Source organism: Rosa rugosa, chromosome 1 (assembly GCF_958449725.1).
Source record: "Rosa rugosa chromosome 1, drRosRugo1.1, whole genome shotgun sequence".
In the NCBI taxonomy this organism is placed as follows: domain Eukaryota; kingdom Viridiplantae; phylum Streptophyta; class Magnoliopsida; order Rosales; family Rosaceae; genus Rosa; species Rosa rugosa.
In genome coordinates, this window is record NC_084820.1 from 62,596,206 (window position 1) to 62,622,304 (window position 26,099).

Sequence of the window (26,099 nt, forward strand, 5' to 3'; positions counted from 1 at the left end):
TCAAGTGGGTATGCTTCTGGATACTCCCCCTGATTTCAACTTCCCATAAAAGTTACATGTTAGGTAATTCAGATAATTTACGTAGACCAATACCTTGTACATGCTTCTGGAATGTAGACTTTGGTAGTGACTTAGTGAAGAGGTCTGCACGATTGTCTTCAGATCGAATCTGCTTGACCTCAATCTTCTGATGCTCTTGTTGTTGCTGATTGAAGAAAAACTTTGGTGCAATATGTTTGGTGTTGTCTCCTTTGATGAAACCTGTCTTCATTTGCTCGATGCAAGCAGCATTATCCTCGTGGATAGTGGTTGGTTCATCAGTGGTGGAATGCAGGCCACATGTGCTTTGAACATGCTTTGTGATGGCTCTCAACCATATACATTCACGTACTGCTTCGTGAAGAGCTAGAATCTCAGCATGATTCGAAGAGGTAGCAACAAGGGTCTGTTTTGTAGACCTCCAAGAAATTGCGGTATTCCCAATGGTAAAGACATAACCAGTTTGGGAACGTGCCTTGTGTGGGTCTGATAGATAGCCTGCATCAGCATATCCAACAAGGCGAGCATCATTCTGAGGATCAAGGGGGTTTGATCCATTTCTTGATGCATAGGGATAAAATAAGCCCATATCAATCGTTCCTCTAAGATAACGAAAAATATCTTTTATACCATTCCAGTGGCGGCGTGTTGGTGCAGAGCTATATCTAGCTAACAAGTTCACAGAAAATGAAATGTCTGGTCTAGTGCATTGAGTCAAGTACAATAATGCACCTATTGCACTTAGATATGGGACTTCTGGTGCCAATATCTCTTCGTTATCATCTGCGGGACGAAACGGATCTCTCTTAGGGTCTAGACTTCGGATGACCATGGGTGTGCTTGAAGGTTTCGCTTTATCCTTATTAAAGCGTCTTAACATCTTCTGGATGTAGTTTGATTGATGAAGCAGAATCCCATCAGCACGGTGCTCAAGCTCCAGGCCGAGGCAGTAATTCGTTCTCCCAAGATCTTTCATTTCGAATTCAGACTTCAGGTGCTTGGCGGTTTCTTTGATCTCTTCAGGAGTACCAATCAGATTCATGTCATCGACATAAACTGCCACAATTGCAAATCCAGAACTTGTTTTCTTAATAAACACGCATGGGCATAGTTCATTGTTTACATATCCCATCTCAATCAAATATTCACTTAGACGGTTGTACCACATCCGTCCGGATTGTTTCAATCCATAAAGTGAACGCCTCAAACGAATGGAGAGGGTGTTCCGTGGTCTAGAACTATTTGTATCTGGTATCTTAAGTCCTTCAGGAACTTTCATGTATATCTCTGTATCAAGATCCCCATAGAGATAAGCTGTGACCACATCCATTAGCTGCATATTCAGTTTTTCGGAAATTGCTAAACTGATGAGGTAGCGGAACGTTATAACATCCATTACAGGAGAATATGTCTCATCGTAATCAATCCCAGGGCGTTGAGAGAATCCTTGCGCCACTAGACGAGCCTTGTATCTTACAATCTCGTTTTCCTCATTACGCTTCCTTACAAATACCCATTTAAATCCTACAGGTTTAACATGGTGAGGTGTGGGAACGACAGGTCCGAACACTTTTCTCTTTGTCAAGGAATCTAATTCGACCTGAATTGCTTCTTTCCATTTTGGCCAGTCGTCTCTACGTTGACATTCATCAACAGAGCGAGGTTCGACATCATCGCTAGTTATAATTTCAGTAGCTACTGCGAATACAAATATATCTTCGATGATAATCTCATTTCGATTCCAAATCTCACTTAAGCATGCATAATTTATCGAGATTTCTCTATTCTCGACAGTGGGTTCAGACGTTGGAGCGTCCCCCAACGTTGTCTCTTCTAGGACGGACCCATAATCTGGAATTATCTCGTGAGATGGATCAGCTGAGATCGCGATGTCTAGTGGATTCGTTTGTGCCGGTTTTACCCTCTTCCGGGGATAAGAATCCTTCGAACCTAGTGGTCTACCTCGCTTCTGGGCAGGGATATGTGACTGGTTAGCCGCCATGGTCGTACCTCGTCCATCTGGGACGACGCGTCCTACAGGGACATCTATCCTTGCAGGCACATTTGCAGCAGGTATATGTGATCTCGTCACTTTAGCTAGATCAGAGAAAGCGTCTGGCATATTTTGGGCTACACTCTGTAGATCTAGAATTCTTTGCACTTCATTATCGCATTGTGCGGTTCGGGGATCAAGATGAGACATAGTGGGGACATTCCATGTCAATTCACGTCGTTCATCAGGAACGGTAACGTTCTTATCTCCCCCTAACGGCGGGAAGACTGTCTCATCAAAGTGACAATCCGCAAATCTAGCGGTAAAGAGATCGCCTGTCAAGGGCTCTAAAAAGCGTATAATGGATGGAGATTCATAACCGACATATATGCCCATCCTTCGTTGAGGACCCATTTTTGTACGTTGTGGCGGCGCAATTGGCACGAAAACTGCACACCCAAATACACGTAAGTGCGAAACATCAGGTTCGTACCCAGTCACCAACTGTAACGCGGAATAAGGTTGGGTGGCAATGGGCCTCAGTCGGACCAACATGGCTGCATGCAAAATTTCATGGCCCCACGCAGATACTGGAAGCTTGGTTCGCATTACCAAGGTCCGTGCGATCATTTGTAATCTTTTAATGAACGCTTCTGCGAGACCATTCTGGGTGTGAACATAGGGAACTGGATGCTCAACATTAATCCCAAGGGACATGCAATAATCATCAAAAGATTTTGATGTAAACTCTCCGGCATTATCAAGTCTTATGGACTTGATTGGATAATCCGGGTGGTGAGCCCTTAATTTAATGATCTGGGCAAGGAGTTTAGCAAACGCAGCATTTCTTGTGGACAATAGTGTAACATGTGACCACCTTGTCGATGCATCAACCAAAACCATGAAATATTTAAATGGTCCGCATGGTGGTTGGATAGGTCCACATATATCCCCTTGTATCCTTTGTAGAAAAAGGTTGGAGTCTTTTTCAGTCTTTGCATATGATGGTCTTATATTTAATTTTTCCAATGAGCAAGCTTGGCATAATGTGTTACTGTACACAAGATCCTTATTGGTAAGGGGATGCCCGTGGGATGAATTTAGGATACGGCGCATCATACTTTGACCTGGGTGTCCCAAACGGTCATGCCAAAGCAAGTAGTTGCTCGAATTGGTTAGCTTCTGGCTGGTTATGTGATTTGCCTCAATCGATCTAATGGTAGCCATGTAGAGACCACTCGAGAGGCATTTTAGCTTCTCCAATGTATGCTTCCGGCCATACAAATTGGAGGTTATGCAAAGATATTCCACTCCTTTTTCCTCAGTGGTTTCAACGTGATAACCGTTGGCTCGAATATCCTTAAAACTCAATAACGTTCTTCTGGAACGTGGAGAATATAAGGCCTCATTAATGGTAAATTCAGTACCATTGGATAACATAAATTGGGCTTTGCCATGGCCCTCTATCAGGTTGGATTGACCTGATATAGTTGTCACAGAGGTATGAGTAGGCAATAAGTTTAAAAAAAAAACTTCCTATCTCGGAGTATGGTGTGCGTAGTAGCACTATCAGCCAGACAACAAACTTCCTCACAAGACATGCCTATTCATATATTTAATTCAATGGATCACATGTATGAAAATAAATAACTTTATTGAATTAAACATCCAAGCATAACCAAATTATGTAAAACTTAAAATTCCAAAAAAAATCACCAAAGATAATCTGAAAAATAGAAAGCATTATTCATAACAATAACATAGATATGGCACAAGTGCCTGTTATGTCCATGTCCTCGAGTTTTCAATCCTCGATGTATCCATTGGCTGCTTGGAAATCAGTAATCTCCAAGGTGGTATCCATAGGGACTGACTCTTCCACAAGGTTGGCCTCTCGAGTTCTGCATCTGGCGTGATACTCTCCTATCTCTTCATCTGTTGCACGACAGGTGCGGGACCAATGGTCAGTGCCTCCACATCTATAAACATAGATTATGCTGATTTTGAGGGCGACGGGCCGGACCAGGGTTCTCTCTAATTTGAGCTTGTCGGACTTGGCCATTTCGGTTTCCATCACGTGGGCCTTGTCCACGTCCTCCTCGACCCCTTGGGCCATTGCCTGGGTGGTCACGATCATATGGGCCATTTCTGGGCCCATTTCTCCTTCCATGCCTTGGACGTTCAGACCTTCTTCCCCTTCCACGGCCCCGGTTCCTCCTTCCACGATTATTTTCGTGATGGGCAATAGTATTTGCTTCAGGCAAATGAATTGCTCTAGTACCGGTGGGCCTTGCTTGATCATTCCTCAGAAGTAGGTTGTTGTTCTTTTCAGCGAGCAACAGGATGGTGATTAATTCGGAGAATCTAGCAAAGTTTCTTTCCCTGTATTGTTGCTGCAGGACCATACAGGAAGGTGGGAAGGTGGAGAAAGTTTTCTCCAGTAGGTCGGCTTCTGTGAGCTCTTCTCCACAGAATTTTAGGAGTGACCGAATCCGGCAGATTTCAGAGTTATACTCATTGACAGTCTTGAAATCTTGGAAACGTATGTTCTGCCAATCGTGCCTTGCTTCCGGCAAGTAGATGGCCCTTTGGTGGTTGAATCGCTCTTCTAGAGCGACCCAAAGAGATCGTGGGTCTTCTTCAGCTAAATATTCCACCTTGAGTGCTTCTTCCATATGTTTCCTGATGAAAATCATAGCCCTTGCCTTCATGTCTTCAGGGGTGATGTTGTCAGCAATAATCGTTGATCTCATCTTATTTGCAGTCAGATGAAGCTTGACATCTTGGGTCCACTTGAGATAGTTCCTTCCGGAAACTTCCAAAGCGACAAAGTCAAGTTTGTTGAGATTTGACATTCTCTACAAGGATTTAAAGGACAATAGTTAGTGCTATGGGTAATAACTTCCATAAGCAATCAATAAGAACTTCAGGTTCTATAACATGGTATGAAAAATCGGATTAAACATGTATAGTGAATTTGTGGAGGAAACTTCAAGTTCCTTATATGGTATTATCGAAGCTACAGGTTCGATACATGTGAAATATTATTACTCAACCCTTTTGGTTCAATATTTATGTGTGTGAACTTCCGGTTCGTTAAGTACCTGCATTCCGCACATATATATTCTAATGCAAAGAATTTAAGCGGGTAAAATATTTAAATTTAATATGAGCAGGTAGTACCACAAAACATTATCATAATAAATAATGAAGGAAAGATGTATCATTATCACAAAGTCCAAACAAGTATATATAGATATTTGTCACAATATACATGAATTGATAGCTAAATTAAAAGCTATTGATTTTCCTTTTTACTCATTCAATTATGCCAATTATAGTGTAAGAGAAATAAGTGTTTCTCATAGAAGATTAAGTTAAACTAGATGCTTCAAAAGTCATAAATCGTGACTGCAGTTCCTACTGAACAGCAGTCGAAAGACGAACTGAAACACTAAGCAAAACTACCCAGAAAAATATGAAAATTTACAGAGATGCAGTAAACACACAGGGGCTCCAGCATATAAATTTTGGTGAGTTTTGGAGTTGATTTACTATTTGAAATAAATACTGGAACACAGAGAACAGAAGGTAAAATGAAACAGCAAAATCGGTTTTTGTTTGGAAAAACCTACTTGGTTGTAGAGCTGGTAGAGTGAAGTTGATTGAATGATGAACTGCCTCTTCTCTGCAACCCAAGAGTTATTCACCTCTCCTCTTGTCAATCTGCAATCCAAATCGTAGAGCTATTCGTGCTGATAACGTGTTGTAAAACGAACATAAAACTGTTTCAAAAAAATGGAGAGAGCTTTGTTGGGAAGAACTTGAGAGAGAGAGAGTTTAGATGCAGAGAAGGATGGAGATTCAAGTGTTTATTCATCTCACAATGGAGGGTTTATATAGGAATACAAAGCTAGTGTGAATGCTATGGTAAGAAGTCCACTATAGTGCCTTCAATGATCATAGCTGCAACTCCACATGGTTGCTGCAATTATGAGAGCTGCCATGCTTGTAGTGGCTTCAATGATCATAGCTGCAACTCCACATGATATAGACATTTATATTACAACATGCTAGAGGAATATACAACATATATAAGTTGGGTGGCGAGAACTCTCTCCCTAGCGCCGCGAGAGAGCACCAAACCCACCAGATTGTTCCTTGTCCGGCGGCGGCCGTCGATGGCGCCGGCTTCGGCCACATCGTCGTTTGCTGGCTGCCGGACGGGCACTTCAAAGCCCTGGGCTGAGGTCGGGAGAGGAGGTGGCTATGGCTTGTGGTTTGGCGGCCTGGTTTTGACGACAAACGTGGGCGCACTTTCTGGGCGTCTGTGGTAGTTCTTCTGTGCAGGGATGGTGCGATCCGGCGGCGGCGTGACCAACAGGAGTAAATCAAAACCCAATTTTACTTATTGGTCAAAACTTTGGGTCTAAGCTTATTGGTCAAAACATTGGGTTTATGCTTACTGGTCCTAAACCCCGAAGCGCGCAAAAGAGTCACAATGCTGAACAACACTCTGTTAACGCTCCTTGCTAGAAGAGCATCAACAGGAGTAAATCAAAACCCAATTTTACTTCAGCGATGCTTCTGTTCACCACCGTCTTCTTCTTCTTCAAACAATAAGCTCTTCGTCGGAGGTCTGCCTCAGTTTTCAAACAAGTTGAAGGACCTCAACTTTTCTTCAGTAAAGCTTGTTTCTAATGTGACATGGGTTTTGCATCTTGCAGGCTTGTCATGGTCCTTGGACGAGAAGTCCCTGAAAGACGCTTTCTCTTCCTATGGGGAGGTCACTGAAGGTAAAGTCTCTCACTTTATCGAACCGACTTCGGTGGTTTGGTCACTCATTTTGCCATCTATGTGTTCGACAAAATGCCTGAATGAACTTACTTGCTGCACATTAATATTTAATCTCTTATATAATCTAAATAGTGCATGTTTGTATTGTAGTGACCATAGTGTATGACAAGGACTCAGGCAGGTCTAGAGGCTTTGGATTTGTAAATTTCTCCAAGGAAGATGATGCCAAGTCTGCAAAAGATGCTATGGATGGAAAGGTGAGTGGGACTTGAAGTTTCTTTTCACATACCAAAGTTTGCTGTTTGGAAATGTCTTCTGAATGAGGTAGGTTTGCTCGTAGGCGTTGATGGGTCGGCCACTGAGGATTAGTTTTGCTCTCGAAAGAGTTCGGGGAGGGACTGTAGTTGTTCCTCGCCTTCCAGGCATTGGAGATGGTGTTAATCGCTCATAGCTGACATCATATGGTAATTTGTTACCAGTTACCTGTAACAGATTATAGAGAACTATCCTTAGTTGTGAAAACTACAAAATGTGTCATTATAGAGTTTCTTCAAAGGAAGTCATCTTATAGTCTTAGCATCGCTATGAGTTGAGCTTGAATTTGCAATGTTTTATTGTAAACTCAAAGTCAGGTTAACTTAGAACTTTGAAGGGAGAAACGAAGGTCAACTTCCAACTTTTGTGCAAGTTGGAGGAAGATGGGTTAGTTCATGAACGCCTTCAACTTGGAAAAGTTGGAATTTGGCTTCCATTTCTTTCTTCAATACATCTTGAATTCAATGAGTTTTACCTATCCAAAATTCAATCTTAGACAACAAAGGCGGCCTTAATGTACATTAATTCACCACGAGCACATCCCCCTCTCCTCGCATAAACAAGTATATACTCCTTATATCTAGTTTTCTGTTTACAAGAATGACATATACCTGGAATGAAATTCGTTTGGTTCGGTGCTTGAAGTTTGCCAATGTAGATTCATCCTTACCAAGTTGGCGAGCTAATTCTCACGAAAATTTCAACCTACTAATCCCATTGTTTTCAGACTGTTAAGCATCTCTCTCAGATTATAAGAAGGGACTTTCAGAATGATACCTGAACTCTGAATGTTATCAATATGATACCTAGACTTTACTTTTCGTATTATCGTCATACCTCTGGCGAATTTCCGTCAAGTCTCCGTCAAGTGTGGCACGTGTGACTCACGTGAGCCCAAAAATGAGGGCAAAATGTCTGATATGCCCTTAGTTTGTTTTATACCATCATCTATACCCATTATTCCCTCCATAACACACGATTTGGACCAAATTTGTGGACTTCTTCCCTCCAAAGTTGGCCGACTGATAATTTTCCCTCCAAATTACATAAAATCCATTGACCATGCTAACAAATTTGACCAAGACCTGTTTCACATGAAATTGGTACAAAGAATGCAACTGACATAAAAGGACATAAAATAGTGCCAAATGAAAGGCAACTCTGCTATCTTAACAAACACACCATCTTCATAAAAAACAGAAATTAAAAATGGCAAAGGCAATAACCAAATAGAAATTCATTGCCTCTTGAAACCGACAAATTGTTCCAGAAATTCAACAAAAGAGAGCAATTTCAAAAGTCATGTTCATTACATCATAACCCTACATGTTCCATACAAAAAGTCGATTGGTTCTTCAAGACCCAACCCTTGCCTCAAAATCCTGCCCATTCAGATTCAGTTTGGCCCTTCTGTTGTGCCTTTTTTGCTGCAGGGTTTTGGCTACTCTGAGTTGGAGGTTCATGCATTGCTTGTGAACTAGAAGCCCCTCCATTTGCACCTTGGTTGCCCTCCATGGTCTTCAACTTCTTCCAACCCCACCTAAACTTGATGATCTGATCCCTCAATCCGCTATTACCCTTTGAGGTTGGAACTTTTGGTGCCTACATATGAAAACAGAACCATATCCATCACAACCAGAAATCCATAACCTTAATCTTAACTAACAAATCAGAACCTTAAACAGATGACAAGTTCACAACTATAGACAACCATATCCATCAATTGTCCACAGATCACAGTCATACATCCATTTACTTCTTTTTTCATAAATCTAGTATCACACATCCATTTCAACTCAACAATCATAAATCCACAATCATTCACCCATCAAACATTTACTGTAACAATACCACAACCAGCAAATTACTACAAGAAACACACAAAAGAAAAAAATAACTGCTTGGTGAGGAAAACACAAACCTGCTGCCTTCTTTGCCTCTTCCTAGTTTGCTGGCCTCCATTGGAACTCCCTTCACCCTACAATGAAAATTAAAACAAGTTAAATGTATGATTATAACCAACAACAAACCATCAATTCTGAAATGTTTGAATGACTTACTACTTGTTGAGCTGCTGCTGCTTTTTTGGCCTTAGTGATTGGGCAGCCCAACCTGTTATGGCCTTTCTTGAAGCACACCTGGCAGGTCATCTTGGTGTAGGTTCTAGGCATCTTTTTTTTGTTATCTGTTTGGTTAGGTGCTGGTGGAGGTAGCTTGTTCTCACCAGGTTCCTTGGTTCTCTTCATTTTTGGCCTTCCTGCTTGTTTCTTATATGGGGGAGGTGCAATTGGATACTCAACTTGTTCCCAATCATCATCACCAGCAATAGGATGAATAATGGGATTATATGCCTCCATATAAGAGGAAGGCATCAAGCAGTCATCACAAAAAAGTGCAGGTTCTGCTCCTTTGCTTCTAATAGCACAAATGGCATGAACACAAGGTATGCCACTTAATTGCCACCTCCTGCATGTACACGTGTGGAGCCTTAAGTCAACTGCATGCTTACTGCCATTTTCACCACCTCCAGTGATCTGGAACTCATGTTCACCACTGTGATATGCTCTATAACAAGAGGTCCTCTCTGCCACCTTATCCAAAATCTTTTTTATCCTAGGCCCAACCATATCAGTCCACTTTTGAACTCCAACCCTTCTGTTTGCCATCCTAACCATTAGGTCCATTCTTATCTTCTCTAACATGGTTAAGATGGGCTTATCCCTTGCTGGAAGAATTGCTGCATTGAATGACTCACACAAGTTGTTGAGCAATATATCACACTTGCTATCAGATCTGAAGTATGCCCTGCTCCATTGCTCTGGATGCTTGTCTTGAAACCATTGCCATGCTTCTTGGTCCAATTGCTGCAGCTCATCCATGTGCTTGTTGAACCACACTCTGGTGCTGCTCCTTGCTGCATCCCATACAAGCTGTTTAAGCCCCTCTCCTGGATGCTTGGCCTTGAAGTTATTGTACATATGCCGAACACAATGTCTGTGTTCAGCACCAGGAAACAATTCAGCTATGGCTATCCCCAAGCCCTTCTGTTTGTCAATCAAAAAAGTGTAGGATGAATCTCTCTCCATTTTCAAATCCCACATCAAGTACTTTAGAAACCACCTCCATGTATCTGTGTTCTCCACTTCTGCTATAGCATAAGCTATAGGGAACATGCCATTATTGGCATCAATACCTACTGCACATAGAAGCTGCCCTGGGTGCTGACCCTTTATGTGACACCCATCCAACCCAATCAAGGGTCTGCAGCCTTCAATCCACCCTTTCTTGCAAGCAGCAAAACACACATACATCCTATGAAACCTTCTAACTTCCCCCACCATCTCAGTCTTAATCTCTATAGTAGAACCTGGGTTACTCCTCAACAACTCCTTCTTGTAACTTGCTAGCTTGTTGTACTGCTCCACATAATGCCCTTCATTCATCCTTTTAGCTTTATTTTTTCCTCTTGAAATTGTCTGCACAGAAACATCCAAATTGAACTTCTTTTGAATGTGGTTCTGAATCCCCTTCCTAGACCAGCCTTCATCCACCAATAGGTCTTGCTGTACCTCCTTAGCAATCCTATTATAGTTCAAGTGGTGACTTTTATGAAGATGTGAACAGTTGTGATAAGATCTGAGAGTCTTGATCACAAGTGTGCTTGGTCCAAGCTCTTGAATGCCACTAGCATACAACCAAAAATGACAGCCCAACTGACATTTTACCTCAACCTTCTTAGGAGTGTTCTTTTGAAACCAAACACCCCTTCTATTCACCAAACCATACTCCCTAACTGCTTCCTTTAACTGCTCTGAGTTTGCAAAACATAACCCAACCAAAAACTTGGGGTTCTTCAGGTCTACCCTTCTGTTCCAAGATTTAAGTTTAATGCCTCTCCAAGAGTTTACAGGGAGTGGATTCCCTTCCTCATCTTCTTCAGTTTCAGATCCTTTCAAGCAGTCAAGCTCCTCTTCTGTTTCACCTCCATCATCACTGCATTCACCCCTATAGCCCACACTACTAGAATTTTGTTCATAGACATCGGCTCAGAACCGATGTTAAACTAATTTTCGACCGATGTCTTAGTGGGTGTAGAGAAAGATATAGACATCAGTATAAGCGCGTTTTTAACCGATGTCCCAGACAACATCCAACATCGATTCTAAAAAACAAATCGATGTATAATCGTTATAATCATCATATTTTTGTATGTTAGGTATGTCTAATTCTTCATATTTTCACATTTTATGCTTAATAAAGTATATGTCGAACAATACCTACGTGAACATTTGCATCGATTTCTATTCCAGAAGCGATGTCCAGTACACTTGTAGACATCAGTTGCCATGAGTATTGTTTGTTCGTGGGCATTTTTACATGTAGCTTGGCACATTATTTTCTTAGGAACGATGTCTGTATCTTTAGGCATCATCGGTTTTTTTTTAAGGACTGATGTTTCATTTAACACAGCACATCGTTTTCATTTAAGCAAAACGATGTTCAATGGTTTTATGTACATCGCTTACTTTTTCTAGAACCGATGTGTTGTTTCATTGTAGACATCGCTTTTGTTTTGTAAAATCGATGTGCACTGATTTTGAGTACATTGATTCTGCGGACACAACTCGATACATTAATAATCATAAGACATCGATTTTCATTTTGATACTGATTTCTAATCTCTCAAGTGACTTCGTTTTCCTTGGCATTACTGTTTTGTTATGCTTTTATATACTTCACTTCATTTTGACAAGCGTGATGAGCTAAGTTTGCATCTAGCTGCTGCTGGGAAAAGAAATGCATTTCATAATCATCCAAAAATTGGGGCTTTCCATTAATTTTCTTTCCAAATTCATGATTGAACATATGTCACAAAAGAAAACCCCAAAACCTACAAAGGATATCCTAGAAACATATGAGCAACAATCTACAAAATTTCTACACCAAGCTTTGCTTCAAAGCAAAAAAGTAGCCTTGCTCAAAATTCATCTTGGTAGTCAAGTGCAAGAGAAATATGTATTAAGCTAAAGGTTCACATGAAGTGAAGTTAACAGCGGTAACCAGACCAATGTGACTAGATCACCTTATCAGGCTTGCCCATCCATTTCACTTCACACCCTAGCTCTTCATATTTGGCAGCCAAATATTTCACAACTTGTAATCCAAGGCCCTGCAAGAGAATGACAAAGTCAGTTTCACAGTGCAACATAAACCTAATGACAGTGATTTTTGGTATTACTAAATTCAACAAAAAGAAATACCGACATGACTGAGCTTAAAAGGTACTAAAAAGGCAGTGAATCTCAATACTAATATAACTGGACTTTACCAAATGTAAACACACATAAATTAATGACAAGAAAATTATAGATCCACCTATACCGAATGGCAAAAGACCGAACTAGTATAACATGAGTATTCGTGATTTTGAATCTAGTATAACATGAGTATTCATGATTTTGAATCTGCAAATGGAACAACTGAAAACATAATCCTGAAGAAACAGTCAATAGGGGAAGCGCAAAGAAAGAATCAATCAAGCAAAATAGGAATAAAGACAAGCCTCTTGGACTATTTCACTGACAAAATTCAAGCCTCTGGGTGACTGGGTCCAATGGCAGATCCTGCTAGTAAGTATCCAGTAATGACCTGAAAACATTCAAAAGTAAAAAAAGATAAATTTTTTGAAAAGAAGCAGTTCTAGAAGCAAAGAAAAAACTCTGTACAAATGCCAAGGCCTCACTCGTGAGTTTAAACTCTGTAGCTTTGACATTGTAGCTGCTGTTCTGCTTTAAACCTGCACAAAAGAGTTCAGTTAGCCCCAGCTTTTGGTACTTTGTATGGTTACGTTCACAAACAAATCAAAAGCATTTTGTGAACTAAATGTTTCCGGGGGAGTTGACAGTGTACCAATTCAAAAAAAGAAGAAAGAAAAGAAAAGCACAACCAGTGCAAAGAAACTAAAAGAAAATAGTTACCTCAGTTGGGCCACCTCAAACAACGGCAAAATGAAGAATTCTCTCCTTCTCCTCATCATTTACAGTTGGCAGGCTAGCCTTTTCAAAGCATTCAATAACAGTTCTTCGTATCTTCTGGGGCATCTTCTACTTCCTGCATGAGGCAAGTATCTCAAGATGAGTTAGTAACAAAGATGCATACATTGATTCCCACTACCTGAGAAACCTCATTCCAGAAGAGATAATTTTAAAGTATTGCAAGACATGAATATACAAGGTTGCAAAGGACATCACCTTCAAGAAATGGCAGTTCTCCATCACACCAGGAGTATTGAATGTATTAACATTTGCTCCCACAAATATTACAAGGTAGTCGTAGTCCACTCAAATTTCTTTTTCCCCATTCTCTAAATTAGATTGGCAATAGACTTTCTTCTCTTTTACATCAATCTTGAGACACTCAGCTTCGGTGAATTGAAAGCCAATCTTTTTCTGTATAAAAACGTCAAGAAAAAGAAGTTAAATGACAAGTAATTGAATTCTGGCAGGCATTGCAATCATACAAATTAATAGAGACTTTATCTGCAGGGATATGAACCTAATTTCCAGGTTAACATAACTTCAAGTTACAGCATGCACAATTGTCTAATCAAAAGATTGCTGACATGTAGTCAACCAAAGACTGGTAAAAGTTTAATACATAATAAGGAAAATAATGTTTACCAGAAAAACAGAGACAAATATGCAACAGCTTATATTAGCTCACTGTGATTTACCTTTCTGACAATGTTACGAATTGGTTCAACAATGCTCCGAACCAAAGCCACATGTTAGGCTAACATTGAGCTTAATTGTCTATGTTATAAAGCCAGAGAAACGTAATAATTACTTCCTATTTGAAAAAAAAAAAAAAAAACAACCATCTCTTTTTTGTTTAATCTCTTATATTGTTTTTCTAAGCAAACAAACAAAGGTCAAATCTGAAACAAAGCTCCCTACGCACTCAATTCATTCAAACTTCACCAATTCAAAGCCAAATCACACACACAGTAAGACCTAGATTCCAGAAACCAAGCCAGCATTTCAAAGATCTAAAATGAAAACGAACCAGAAAAACCCACACAATTCACTCACCCTTAGAATTCTCAAAGCTTCAGAATATGTTGTCTTCTTCAAGGAACGCAGATATCCCTAAATATCCACCCATCTATAATTCAATTTTCGATTGTTTGAGCTATGAAAATATACAAGCTCTGTAAATCATAAAGCCCTAAACCTGTTATTCTGTTTGACACATAGAAATGTTCATCAAGGACAATGAAATGATCCTACAGTAAAAATAAACCATATTCTCAGTCTTGTCTCCTTTGTTAGTCATCTTAATGTAATTGTTCCATCTCTTTTTAAAGTTTCACATTTCTTTTTCAGGATAAATCCCTTTGACTTTATTAACGGAAACTCTTCCTCCAAAGCAGTATCAGTAAAAAAAATAGTTAAGACATGAAGTCTGATGTAATAGAAAGAATAACTAAAACTTTGAAGAGAGAAAATCCTTAAATGAAAGAGTCAAATCATCATCAAAATTTGCATTTGTTTAAGGTCCACAGGATAAAGTGAAAAGGCACTGGCAGCAAGTTAAAAAGAAAATAAGTAACAAGATAACACTAGTTCATCAGAACTAAATATAACGAACAAATTCAGAATAAGCAGTTGGAACTTACTCGACAAGTTTCTCGCATCCTCTCAATTTGATCCGGAGTTTTGATCTTCAAAATATATCATTAATGATTTTCCAAAATAAGAAAAAAGAACACCTAGAGAGCAGAAAAGTCTAACTTGATTGCAGTCATAGCACATCAACCTATACCAAACTGGAAATACCAATGTAAACTGCAAAATGAAATACACATGGATCAAATGAAAGAATTTGACCTGCGCTGTCCTTTGGACTACCATCTGTGATAATTAAGGAAGCAGCAGCAGTAGAGAAAGAAGAGAAATAAGATATATCACTCTATAGGCAGCATCGCAATCAATACCGATACTAACCACAGCAAAGTGCTCATCAAGAGTGAAGTGCTAGACAGCAAACAAGCCATCATCACTGACAGTAAAACCACAATTACCCCACAGAAAAGCACTGATTAAAATGAATGAAGTGAAAGTTATGACGCATAAGGAAAAAAAAAAAAAAACTGGCAAAGCACTCATGCTAATGAATTTGGTCTCTAGAACAAATCAGCTTTCTTCTTTTGCATGCCTTGCTTCCATTTTGGCAGTTGATAGAAAGCATCTTTCGTCATCCCAAATATGGTCTGAAAGTCTTCATCAGAGAGGTAGGCCTGCAAAGCCAAACAGAAAATGTAATTACCATTTCAAAACAGATGATGAAGTGTAAAAACATTCACAAATGACCAACCTCTCTTCTCTTAAAATCAATTCCAGTTACTGGATTGTCAGATTTAACCCTCAGTTGGTCATAACTGAAAGTACTTTGACTGTTTTCACTGCCATTTTCATCCTGCTCTTGCTTTGGTTCTGATCGTAAGAAATACCAATGCAAATGGAAAATTAAAGCTTAATTCAACAAAAGTTCCAATCTTTCAAGCCATGAACATTCAAGAAATCTCATAATCAAGTATTTCTGATTCAGTAGCATCAAGATTATAGCTTTATTAATCAAAAAAATCATAAAGATTAGCGAAATTGAAAAAAAAAAATTGAGAGTGAGAAATTGACATACTGAAGATTGGCGGGTTTGCTGCAACGAGCACACGACTGGGTGGCGACGTCGGCCATGATCGCATTCAGTAGCCTCAGGCGAGCTGTGAGACAAGAGGAGGAGGGGCTAGGGTTTGAGTTGAGAGGGAAAGTAGCTCCAATCTGGGCCAGTCCAACATATTCAGATTATCAGGATACATTCATACATACAATTTCATTACTCTAGGAATTCAATTTCAATTTCAAATGGGTTATTCATGAATCAATCAGATTAAGAAGAAGAAGATAAGAAGAGAAGAAGAAGAGGAAGAGGAGTAGAAGAAGACGGAGAGGGAGACTGGGAGAGAGAGATACCTGGAGCTCGGAGACGGAGACTCGGATATGGGAGACCGGAGAGGCGGAGACGGAGAGTTAGAGACGGCGGAGACCGAGACACGGAGTCACGGAGAGAGTCAGAAACGGCGCAGTTGAGTGCAGCTGGGTTGCTGTGTTCGGGTTTAGGGTTCCAACCCCGACTTCGGTGGGGCTTGAGAGGAAAGAACCATTCCTCTTTAATTTCTTCAACTCTGCCAATCTCAGATCGAGGCCGGGCTCAGGATTTAGAGTTGTTACTTCAATTTTATATCGAGGTCGGGATCTCGGCGCTTCAGATTCTGCCTGAGAATGGAGGAGGGAGGATTGTGATGGTGAGGAGGAGGAAGAGGAGCTCGAGTTTAGGAGGAGCTCGAGTCTGGGTTGAGAATGGAGGTCGACACTGAGCTTAGGGTTTGTGTTTCAGTTTTGGGGTCGGGCGCAATTTTTTTTCTAAGTGTGAAAGTTTTGAGTTTTAGTCCCCGCTTCTTCATTTCACTTAAAAGACTTAGCGCTTTTTGCAAATATAGGTTCCCGCAAATTTTCGAACTAAATTTTTAACACCAGTCATTTTAAGAACTGATGTTAATGACATACATTTAAATCGGTATTTTCGTAAAACGATGTTAAATTACTTTTTTACATCGTGGGCAAGTCTAACCGATTTAAATGATGTGATGTAAATGAACAGATTTCTAGTAGTGCCATGTCTTCAAACTCTTCAACATTTTGTGGATTGGACACATGTTCCTCAAACTGAGCATCATCTTCCTCATCATCTTGGTCATAGTCACTGTCCACATAGAAGTCAGAGCCATCTGAGCTTGATCTACTTTCATCTACCTGCTCATATACCTTTGCCCCATTGTATCTCGTTCTGTACCTTGGCTCCTTTGTTTGTCTGCCCTTCTTATTCTTGGCAGCAAGTTTACCCTTCTTCCCCTTGGCTTGAGTGTCAGGTGCAACCTTCTTACCCTTCTCTGCCTCACTGAACCTCTTCTTCTTGCCTTTGTTGCTGTCCTCTCCTCTTGGACCCTTCTTAGAACAAGCAGCCTGTTCAGTTGGTTCAGATTCCTTGACCCCAGCTTCTTCTTCAACCCTTGGTTCAGCTTCTTCAACAATTGGTACAGCTTTTTCTTCAACTCTTGGTTCAACTTCTTCTTCAACACTTGGTACAGCTGCTTCTTCAACCTTTGGTTCAGTAACTTCAGCTTCTTGCACAATTGGGACAACTTCTTCTTGTATTGGGTCCAATTGCTCTTTTGGTGGTGTTGCTGCTGCAGCGTTTTTAACAGTGCCTTCTGCTTCCACAGCCCCTTGAACTGGTCCTCCTTCTTTTGTACTTTCTGCAGCCTTGTCTTCAGGCCTTCCCTTTAGCCTCGTTACACAATGTTTTTCACGAGGGTGAGGAATAAAGGCATTGTAAAAGCCACTAAATACCCCTGTACAACCATCCACATAGCCCCTATTACTATTCTGCCCCTGCCTCAGCTCACTTTGGATTCCCTCACCTTGTGAAGCAAACAGGTCAGGCACCAGGTCACTAAGACCAGTAAAGGTGCCTTGACTTTGCTGCTGCACACCATTCCCCACTTCTTTATCACTATCTGAGTCCAACTTTATCACTTCAAGATTCCCTCCCATGTGCCTAACCCTCTGACCCCCTGCATTTACATCTGCACCCACTCCACCTCCCACATTTACTCCACCTACTCCACTCGTCCTATTTAACTGACTTGCAAAGATGTTGCTTTTCTGTTCTAGCCGTACTCTCTCTGCTACTGTCAACCTATTTAATGGATTTTCCCAATCTGGGTCAGATGGCCTCAAGTCATCTTCTTCAGCCTCCTTTTTTCTCCTCTTCCCACCACCAGTAATATACACACTGATTTGCCTTGTCTTGAGAGGAATGAGCTTGATCATCTCAATTGCATCTGCATCATTCTTAATCGGCATCCATCCCTCATTGCAAGAAGTTCGAGGAATCTTGAAGTAGTATGAAATTGGTTTCTCTCTATACCCAAGATCCCAAGCTATGTTCCCAAACTCTGTCCATGCTATCTTATCTGGGTCTAAACCATCTAGCCATATCTTCCCACCATCTTTGTTAAACCTAGCCACTCTATACTTTTTTGTACCATCCGGCATCTTATCAAAGTAACCACCATGGTGGATTTCCATGGTGTACAAGTCTTCTGGAACTGAAGATGAAACAAAAGAACATGATAAACAACAAAAACCAGAAACCCAAAACATAGCTCAAAACCCAGAAAATGCAGAAAATGATAAACAACAAAACTCAGAAAATCCATAATCAAAGACCCACCATGATTGAAACAATAAAAAATGATTATGGCATTTCAGACTAATCTAATGTCAATCAACTAAATGACAAACAACAACTAAGCTTAAACATACGGCCACTAAATAATCCAATGTAATCATGGACCACTAAACCACTCAATTAAAAAACATCCCAAAACACTAAAAAATCCATCCTAATCGACACCCTAATCTACTTTAACCTATTCTTTTTTTGATTGAGGGGGAGGGGCCTGCAAGCCACCCAGATTCCCTGAAAAAGATTTCTTCAACCATGTACGACCATATATTTGAAATCAAAAGAAAGGAATGGGGACTCACTATTGTCGCGTCTGGGTCCAGATTCTCTGAAAAACCTCCACATCTTCGCTATTGATCGATCACTTTTTGTTGGGAATCAGATTGGAATAGAATTCTTTCACGAGAGGTTGATTCACTTTTGAGCAACAGTTTGGGAATGATTTAGGATCAGTCGTTTTCGATAACTATTGTGTTTTGGAGGTATTTCAATTTTTAATTGATATTAGGGTTGGATCCATCACAATGTCTTTTTTGCCCTCATTTTTGGGCTCACGTGGGTCACACGTGCCACACTTGACGAAGACTTGACGGAAATTCGCCAGAGGTATGACGATAATACGAAAAGTAAAGTCTAGGTATCATATTGATAACATTCAGAGTTCAGGTATCATTCTGAAAGTCACCAAAGTGTCCAGACACCGTTGGTGAATTTTTCCCTTATAAGAATACATGTGGATCTATCATCTGGTTTCTCTGTTAGAATCTGTGTAGTTATTCATTTTAAGGAACAAGGCAAGCTTTTTCTGCAGACTCCATTGAGGAAATTAGGCTTTGTGATACACTTCTCCTCTAATAATGTAAGCTCTCATTGATTTTAATGGTTATGAGGTCCAAGTTTATATTATACTTGAATCCTAATCTTCTGCAACTAGAGGAGACGCCTGGAAATTTGAAACAGAACCATTCTAGAGTCTATATTTGGATACGTCCACCCTTCACCATACAATATTACAATTTAAATTAACACTTGCAGACATAAACACACAATCAAGCAAATGGTAAATGAGTACAAGCCCATATAATAGAACATTATGTTCGTTATTTATCCAACTAATTTCAGAACTAAAGACCATCATCTTGTAGACTTGTTAACATCTAATAGTGTTGCACTGTAATATCCCAGCGTACAACAGAGTAGCTAGTTGGTTGGTCCACGAAATAAGTTGTGAGCGTATCATATCCCATAGCAAACCGAAATTTACCAGTACCTGAAACCATCACCAGCTCTCGTATCTCCGCATATTGCTTACTGGTTCCTTGTATCTCAATAGTGCTGCCATTGTACTTCTTGTTTGTGAACACAATGGAGAGAATAAACAGGGCGTTTTGTCCGTCTAGTGTTGATGTTATAACAAAAGCCTGTCCTCGGCCAACTACTGCCGATTTAAGGCTTGGGCCTTCTGTTATGGGGTCGTCGGTGGCGTAAGCTGCCGGCAATACCTGCAATTGGTATTGTCGTGACATTTGGACCGGCGATGAAATCCTGGAAATACAGGGACATTTGGGTTTCTTTGAACTCATGAGTACTAGCCATGACTAAAAAAGGAGTACTCAGAACCAAAATGACTAGTGGGAATATGATTAATGCCATAACTGGGGTAAGGGTAGCACGGAAGACGAGGAGCTTGGCTTGTAGATAAATGAACTGTTGTTTGTGTGCTTCTCAAGACTCAAATGGGTTCTATTAATAATCCATGCCGTCCACTTTAAATTAAGCTTAAATTGTTAAGGAGCTTTCATATGTTTTAAGGAGCAGTCTTTAATCCGTGATACTGATTAGAACGTGCGATTGGGTTATGCACTTACGCTGCTTGCAGAGCTGCCTGTGGCCCCCCATTCTGCAATCCCGCAATTTTTTAGGTTTCGAACTTTCCATATATGAATTCTGACATAAAGAAATACACTCATATAGTCAGACTCATACTACTCTAGGCTGAAGTGCGAACGTCGACGTTGCAGCAGCGGCGCGAATCGTGTCAGACAGAGGCCGGAGGCATCCCAGACTGCTTCTGGACAACGATCGAGGTCGAAGGTTCTGGGCAGCGACCTCACCTGCAACTTCAAGGTTCTGGGCAGCGCTGCAAACTGGTCGCTAGTGACTCCACCCGACTGCATACTAGTCCGGGATGCCCCTGACCTCTGTCCGGCAAGAGGCCCTACGCTGTCGACTCTTGATCGAGCAGAAATCCTGGACGTCTGCATTTTAGAGACAGTGGACGTCCTCTTCAAAACGTCTCCGTGTGTGTGTATAGTTTTAGACAAGCTCGATCAACTCAAGTATTAGTTTTAGACTAAACAACTTGATCTTTAAAGGAAGACTATATGGACTTCCCTCTCTAATTAAAGCCTTAGAAGTCTTAAACTTTTTATGCCTTCATACCAAATCAGCAACTTAGTCTTTCATACTAGTAACTCAAATATTAGTTTTAAACAAAACAACTTGGTCTTTCAAAAAGATTGTAAGTATATCGACTTTTCCTCTTCAATTAAAGTATTAAAATCTAAACTTTTCATGCATTCATACTAACTCAGCAATTTGGTCTTTCAAAAGACCAAGTATATGGACTTTCCTTTCTCCAATTAAAGCCTAAAGTACAAATTTTTCATGCATTTATACAAAATCGGCAAGTACTGCTTGGCCATAGCCGCCGCCGTCGCCGACATCCGCTTTGGCAGTCGGCCCTTCCACCACGCCATCAATCATCAGCGAACCACCAAGCCCAGACAAATCTGGGTGGGAAATCCTCTTATCTGCCTGCGGCGTTCAACCAGACAACGAGCACCGATCAAACAATTTGCAGCACTTTCACAGATCACGATCTCAATCCAATCCCAACAACTAGGAAAGCCGGAATCAAGAGACTGAGCCCGCCTCCCTGGTGTCCGCCGACTCTACGCCGCCGCCTGCTTGGTTGATGTCCTCAATAGATCGAGTGACCGAACAACAAGCCCAATCCCGATCTGTCCTGAAAACCTTCCGGCCAAGATCAAATTCCGAGCCTCGACCAAGATCCAGCCTTCGCACTCTGTAAATCTCTCGACCACGACGAAAAGCCGCGTCAAAGCTAGAGCAGACGACCACCAGAGGCCTGCCGCCGCTCTCTGCACAAACCCTAGAATGGGTACTCGATTTTTGCTTTAATCAGTTTCTAGTTATCGCAAGGTTCCCGTCCACTTTAAATTAAGCTTAAATAGTTGGGAAAATGTTCAAATAAGCTACACTAACTCCATTTACCTAAACATCTTATAAGATTGCCCACTTACCCAATAAATTACATATTTTTTGCCCTAATACCCAATTAAGTTATTTTATTTATTAATTTTTGTTTATTTTTGAGACAATTTTGCCCTTTCCCCCTTTGTCATTTAGAGAGAGAGAGAGAATTCACCGGACTCCAGTCGCGGGACTCTGGTTGCTGGCAGCCAGATCCCCGTGACAGGCCGTCGGAATCCGATCACCGACGGCCGGAATCCGACGACCGATGTCCTGTTTTATTGCCCCCCAATAAACTTTTTTTTACCCCCAAACCCAATAAACTTTTTATTGCCTCCCAATAAACTTTATTGCCCTCTAATAAATTTTTTTATTGTCCCCTAATAAACTTTATTGCCCCCCAATAAAAATTAATTTGGGGTTAATAAAAGTCTCCGGCGACCTCTTTGCGAACTTCAGGCAACCTCCGGACTAGTGACCGGAGTCCGGCGTCTTATTTATTGCCCCCCCCCCCCCAAATAAACTTTATTGCCTCCATAATACACAATAAACTTTATAAAAATTTATTGGGGGGTAATAAAAGTCTCCACTGACCGGTGATAAGATTCCGGAGTCCGGCGAGGTCTTCAATGACTTTTTAATTATTTAAAGGGAAAATTTGTTTTTTTACATTTAAATTGGGTAAATGGACACACAAATCTTTTAGTGGAGTAAGTGGCCATTTATTGGGCCTAAATTGGGTAAATGGTCAAGTGCCCTATTCATATGTTTTAAGGAGCAGTGACTTTAATCCGTGATATTGATTAGAACGTGCGGTTGGGTTATGCACTTACGCTGCTTGCAGAGCTGCCTGTGGGCCCCCATTCTGCAATCCCCTAATTTTTTAGGTTTCTAACTTTCCATATATGAATTCTAACATAAAGAAATACAATCATATAGTCAAACTCATACTATATATAAAAGCGCACTTTAATTTCAGAGCGATGCCTCGCTCTGGATAGGATATATATATATATATATATATATATATATAATTGTGTAAGTAAAAGACAAGCTCGATCAACTCAAGTATTAGTTTTAGACTAAACAACTTGATCTTTAAAGCAAGACTATATGGACTTCCCTCTCTAATTAAAGCCTCGGAAGTCTAAACTTTTTATGCCTTCATACCAAATCAGCAACTTAGTCTTTCATACTAGTAACTCAAGTATTAGTTTTAAACTAAACAACTTGGTCTTTCAAAAAGATTGCAAGTATATGGACTTTTCCTCTTCGATTAAAGTATTAAAATCTAAAATTTTCATGCATTCATACTAAGGGGGGTGTATTGTATTTGGATTTATGCAGACTTTTTTTAAATGACAGACTTTTTGAAAAGTCCACAGACTCTTTAAAAAGTTGATAGACTGTTATGGATTTCTTAAAACCATTGATTTTAGCAACATACTTTTATTGATTCATGAAAATCTATATACTTAATTATGAATGACTTCTACAGATTTCCTAGGATGTACAAAATATAAAAAAAAACAAAAACAAATAAAACAGATGCAGCCCAAACACAAAACAAAATAATAACTTGTTGTTTCTTCAATGCTCCACTATCTTCTAATAGAAATTGACTCAAATAAATGATTGTTAGTTTGTCTAGCGAGTTTGTTCTCATTCATAATCTCCCAACAACATAAATATACAATATAGATCACTTGATGTTTATGGTTCATTATTCTCATCAATTTTGTTTTCGCCGATTAACATATATTGTAGCAATATTGGTCAATGTCTTGATCTATAATCAATTAATTGAAATTCAATTGTTCAACCTTTTTTTGAACCATAATATAAATTCAAATTAATGAGAATAGTTAATTAATAAGATAAAATTTAGTGTGGTTCAAGATCTTAGGGTTGGACCACAATATTTGAGTTTTAGTGTTTCATAAATCATTTTTATTGCTATTAGGGTTCGAAGTATCACAATTGAAGAAAAAAAAAATCACCTTCAACAACTACAATGAACATGTTGGGTATCAAAAAAGGTTGATATCATAAAAGATTTAAAAAAAAAGACAAAAAATTAAGAAAGAGAGATGATGAATGACAAACTTCTTCGTCCGTAGAGAGAAGAACTTTGATAGACCTTTTTTTTTTTTTTTTTAAGAGGAAACTTTGATAGACTTTTTGAAATCTTTGGTCTGGAGGCTGGAAAATTATTGGAGTTTGGTATGTATAGTTAACACTACAAAGTCCATGATTATCCATGATTTTCTAATTCCATAAGTATGAATGATATTTTGAATACCTCTGTATTTTTATTCATTTTTAAAAGTCCTAATTGAATACCTCAAGACTTTCATGGACTGTTAAAAGTCTATATTAAATACACCCAGACTTTTAAATTCCATAGATTTCTTTAAAAGTTCCACTAATTCCATATACAATACACCCCCCTAACTCAGCAACTTGGTCTTTCAAAAGACCAAGTATATGGACTTTCCTTTCTCCAATTAAAGCCTAAAGTCTAAATTTTTCATGCATTTATACAAACTCGGCAAGTATTGCTATAGTACATATATAATTTCAGTTTTGATATCGTTGTTAATATCTTGAGTTCGATATGCAATCTTTCTATTTTTATTCTATTTTTGAATTGTGTTTGGTGAATTTAAGGTTTTCCAAATATTTTGTTTAGATAATTTTATTACGCTTTCTAATCTTTAATTATTCTTATAATGAGTCTCAGAAAACTAATTAAATATCCCCGAAAAAATACAAATATGTATATGAGTGTCGTGAGCGGCTCATGACAAATATTCGAGAATGTGTATATCAATTATGGATATATCAAGTTTATCCTCACTTTTGTCACGATTATGCATCTCTATTAAACAAATAAAACAGAAAATAACAAAGCGTATCATTTGCTCTATCAAAATATATTGTTATATCTGATCAAGAAAAAAATATATATATTGTTATAGAAGTGTGTCTAATAGGGAGGGTGCGTGACTAGTGGCCCATTTGCTAGTTGTGTAAATCAAACTACAAATCGTGTCATTAATTGTACACTTTCTTCAAAGGAAGTCATCTTATAGTCTCAACATCGCTATGAGTTGAGCTTAAAGTTGCAATGTTTTATTGGAAACTCAAAGTCAGGTAGCTTGAAAGTTTGAAGGGATAAGCGAAGGTCAACTTCCAACTTTTGTGCAAGTTGGATGAAGATGGATTAGTTCATGAGGAGACTTTTCCTTTCTAAACCCCCCAACTTAAAAAAGTTGGAATTTGGCTTTCATTTCTTCCTTCAATACATCTTCAATCTAGTGAGTTTTACCTATCGAAATCCAATTCTAGACAACGAAGGGGGTTTTTTAATGTACATCAATTCACCCACAAGGCCACAAGCACTATGGCCACAATGCCATTTGTTTGAGCCTACTTATCTAGTTGATTTAGAGCAAATTCCCTCAAAGATTTGAACCTACTTATCCCAATGTTTTTCAGACTGCTAAGCATCTCTCTCAGATTATAAGAATCCATGTGGATTTATTTCGATGTTTTCGAATCTGTGAAGTTATATGTAAGGAACAGAGCAAGCTTTTCTGCTGACTCCTGAGCGAGTAAATTAGGCTTTGTGATACACTACCCCTCTAATAATGTAAGCTCTCATTCATTTCACTACTACAATCATGGGCAAAGGGCACATACACCATTCGTGACAAAATACCCTCAAAAGACACATATAAGCGTCTCCAGCTATCATAGCAACGCTGCAGCCACTATTATCAGGGTCAGTGCGCTATAGGCCAGTTGCTTTCGACTTCTCTGCCTCATATTCATTTGTTCGTGGCTTTCTTTACAATTCTAATATGAGAAAAATTCAGCTACCGTCCCCAAACTATTCTGCCAAGGCCAATTTGATACCCGAACTCTCAAAAGTATCAATGTGATACCCAAAGACCTAAATTGGCATCAACATGATACTTCCGTCAAAAAAATCCAACAGTTCCGTTTGTTTGCTGACGTGGCAAACAAGTCAGAAAAAAAAAGAAAGAGAAAAGACCAAAATGACCCTGATGTTAAATCTCATCACCAATTTTTTTTTTAAATCTTCTTCTGGGTATGCTTCTTCTTCGAGCTCGGTGGTTGAGTGAACGACCGACACCAGCAAAGGCTCACACTCTCTCTCGCTCTCTCTCACTCTCTCTCTCTCTGCCGAAACCAGCAACCAAAACAGAGCATTCCTTCTCCAAGATGGTTCTCGCTCCACAGGACATCAATTGACCCCAGACCACGTCCCACGCCTTCGCCT

The 26,099-nt window shown here is 39.7% G+C and overlaps 4 protein-coding genes and 1 long non-coding RNA gene across 5 annotated transcripts; 1 reads left to right on the forward strand and 4 right to left on the reverse strand.

Annotated features, from left to right (window-relative positions):
• Positions 1-4,011: 4,011 nt before the first annotated feature.
• Positions 4,012-5,790, reverse strand: LOC133732492 (uncharacterized). Its single transcript, XM_062160059.1, has 2 exons — positions 5,668-5,790; positions 4,012-4,888 (listed from the first exon to the last, which is right to left on the reverse strand). The coding sequence occupies exon 2, from the start codon at positions 4,885-4,887 to the stop codon at positions 4,012-4,014; it is 876 nt and encodes a 291-aa protein (XP_062016043.1). The 5' UTR covers position 4,888; positions 5,668-5,790.
• Positions 5,791-5,981: 191 nt separating this feature from the next.
• On the forward strand, positions 5,982-7,384 carry LOC133744139 (glycine-rich RNA-binding protein 4, mitochondrial-like). Its single transcript, XM_062172281.1, has 4 exons — positions 5,982-6,669; positions 6,760-6,828; positions 6,980-7,086; positions 7,170-7,384. Exons 1-4 carry the CDS (start codon positions 6,534-6,536, stop codon positions 7,278-7,280), a joined length of 423 nt encoding a protein of 140 aa, XP_062028265.1. The 5' UTR covers positions 5,982-6,533; the 3' UTR covers positions 7,281-7,384.
• Positions 7,385-8,366: 982 nt separating this feature from the next.
• On the reverse strand, positions 8,367-11,778 carry LOC133732503 (uncharacterized). The gene is made up of 4 exons (XM_062160067.1): positions 11,750-11,778; positions 9,205-11,164; positions 9,066-9,122; positions 8,367-8,746 (listed from the first exon to the last, which is right to left on the reverse strand). Exons 1-4 carry the CDS (start codon positions 11,776-11,778, stop codon positions 8,519-8,521), a joined length of 2,274 nt encoding a protein of 757 aa, XP_062016051.1. The 3' UTR covers positions 8,367-8,518.
• Positions 11,779-13,121: 1,343 nt separating this feature from the next.
• On the reverse strand, positions 13,122-14,360 carry LOC133716249 (uncharacterized). The gene is made up of 3 exons (XR_009849346.1): positions 14,236-14,360; positions 13,396-13,593; positions 13,122-13,255 (listed from the first exon to the last, which is right to left on the reverse strand). It is a non-coding gene; the product is annotated as an uncharacterized LOC133716249 (long non-coding RNA).
• A 1,359-nt stretch (positions 14,361-15,719) lies between these two features.
• Positions 15,720-18,962, reverse strand: LOC133732511 (uncharacterized). The gene is made up of 4 exons (XM_062160074.1): positions 18,817-18,962; positions 16,879-18,374; positions 15,845-15,984; positions 15,720-15,771 (listed from the first exon to the last, which is right to left on the reverse strand). The coding sequence occupies exons 1-4, from the start codon at positions 18,857-18,859 to the stop codon at positions 15,720-15,722; spliced, it is 1,731 nt and encodes a 576-aa protein (XP_062016058.1). The 5' UTR covers positions 18,860-18,962.
• Positions 18,963-26,099: the final 7,137 nt, after the last annotated feature.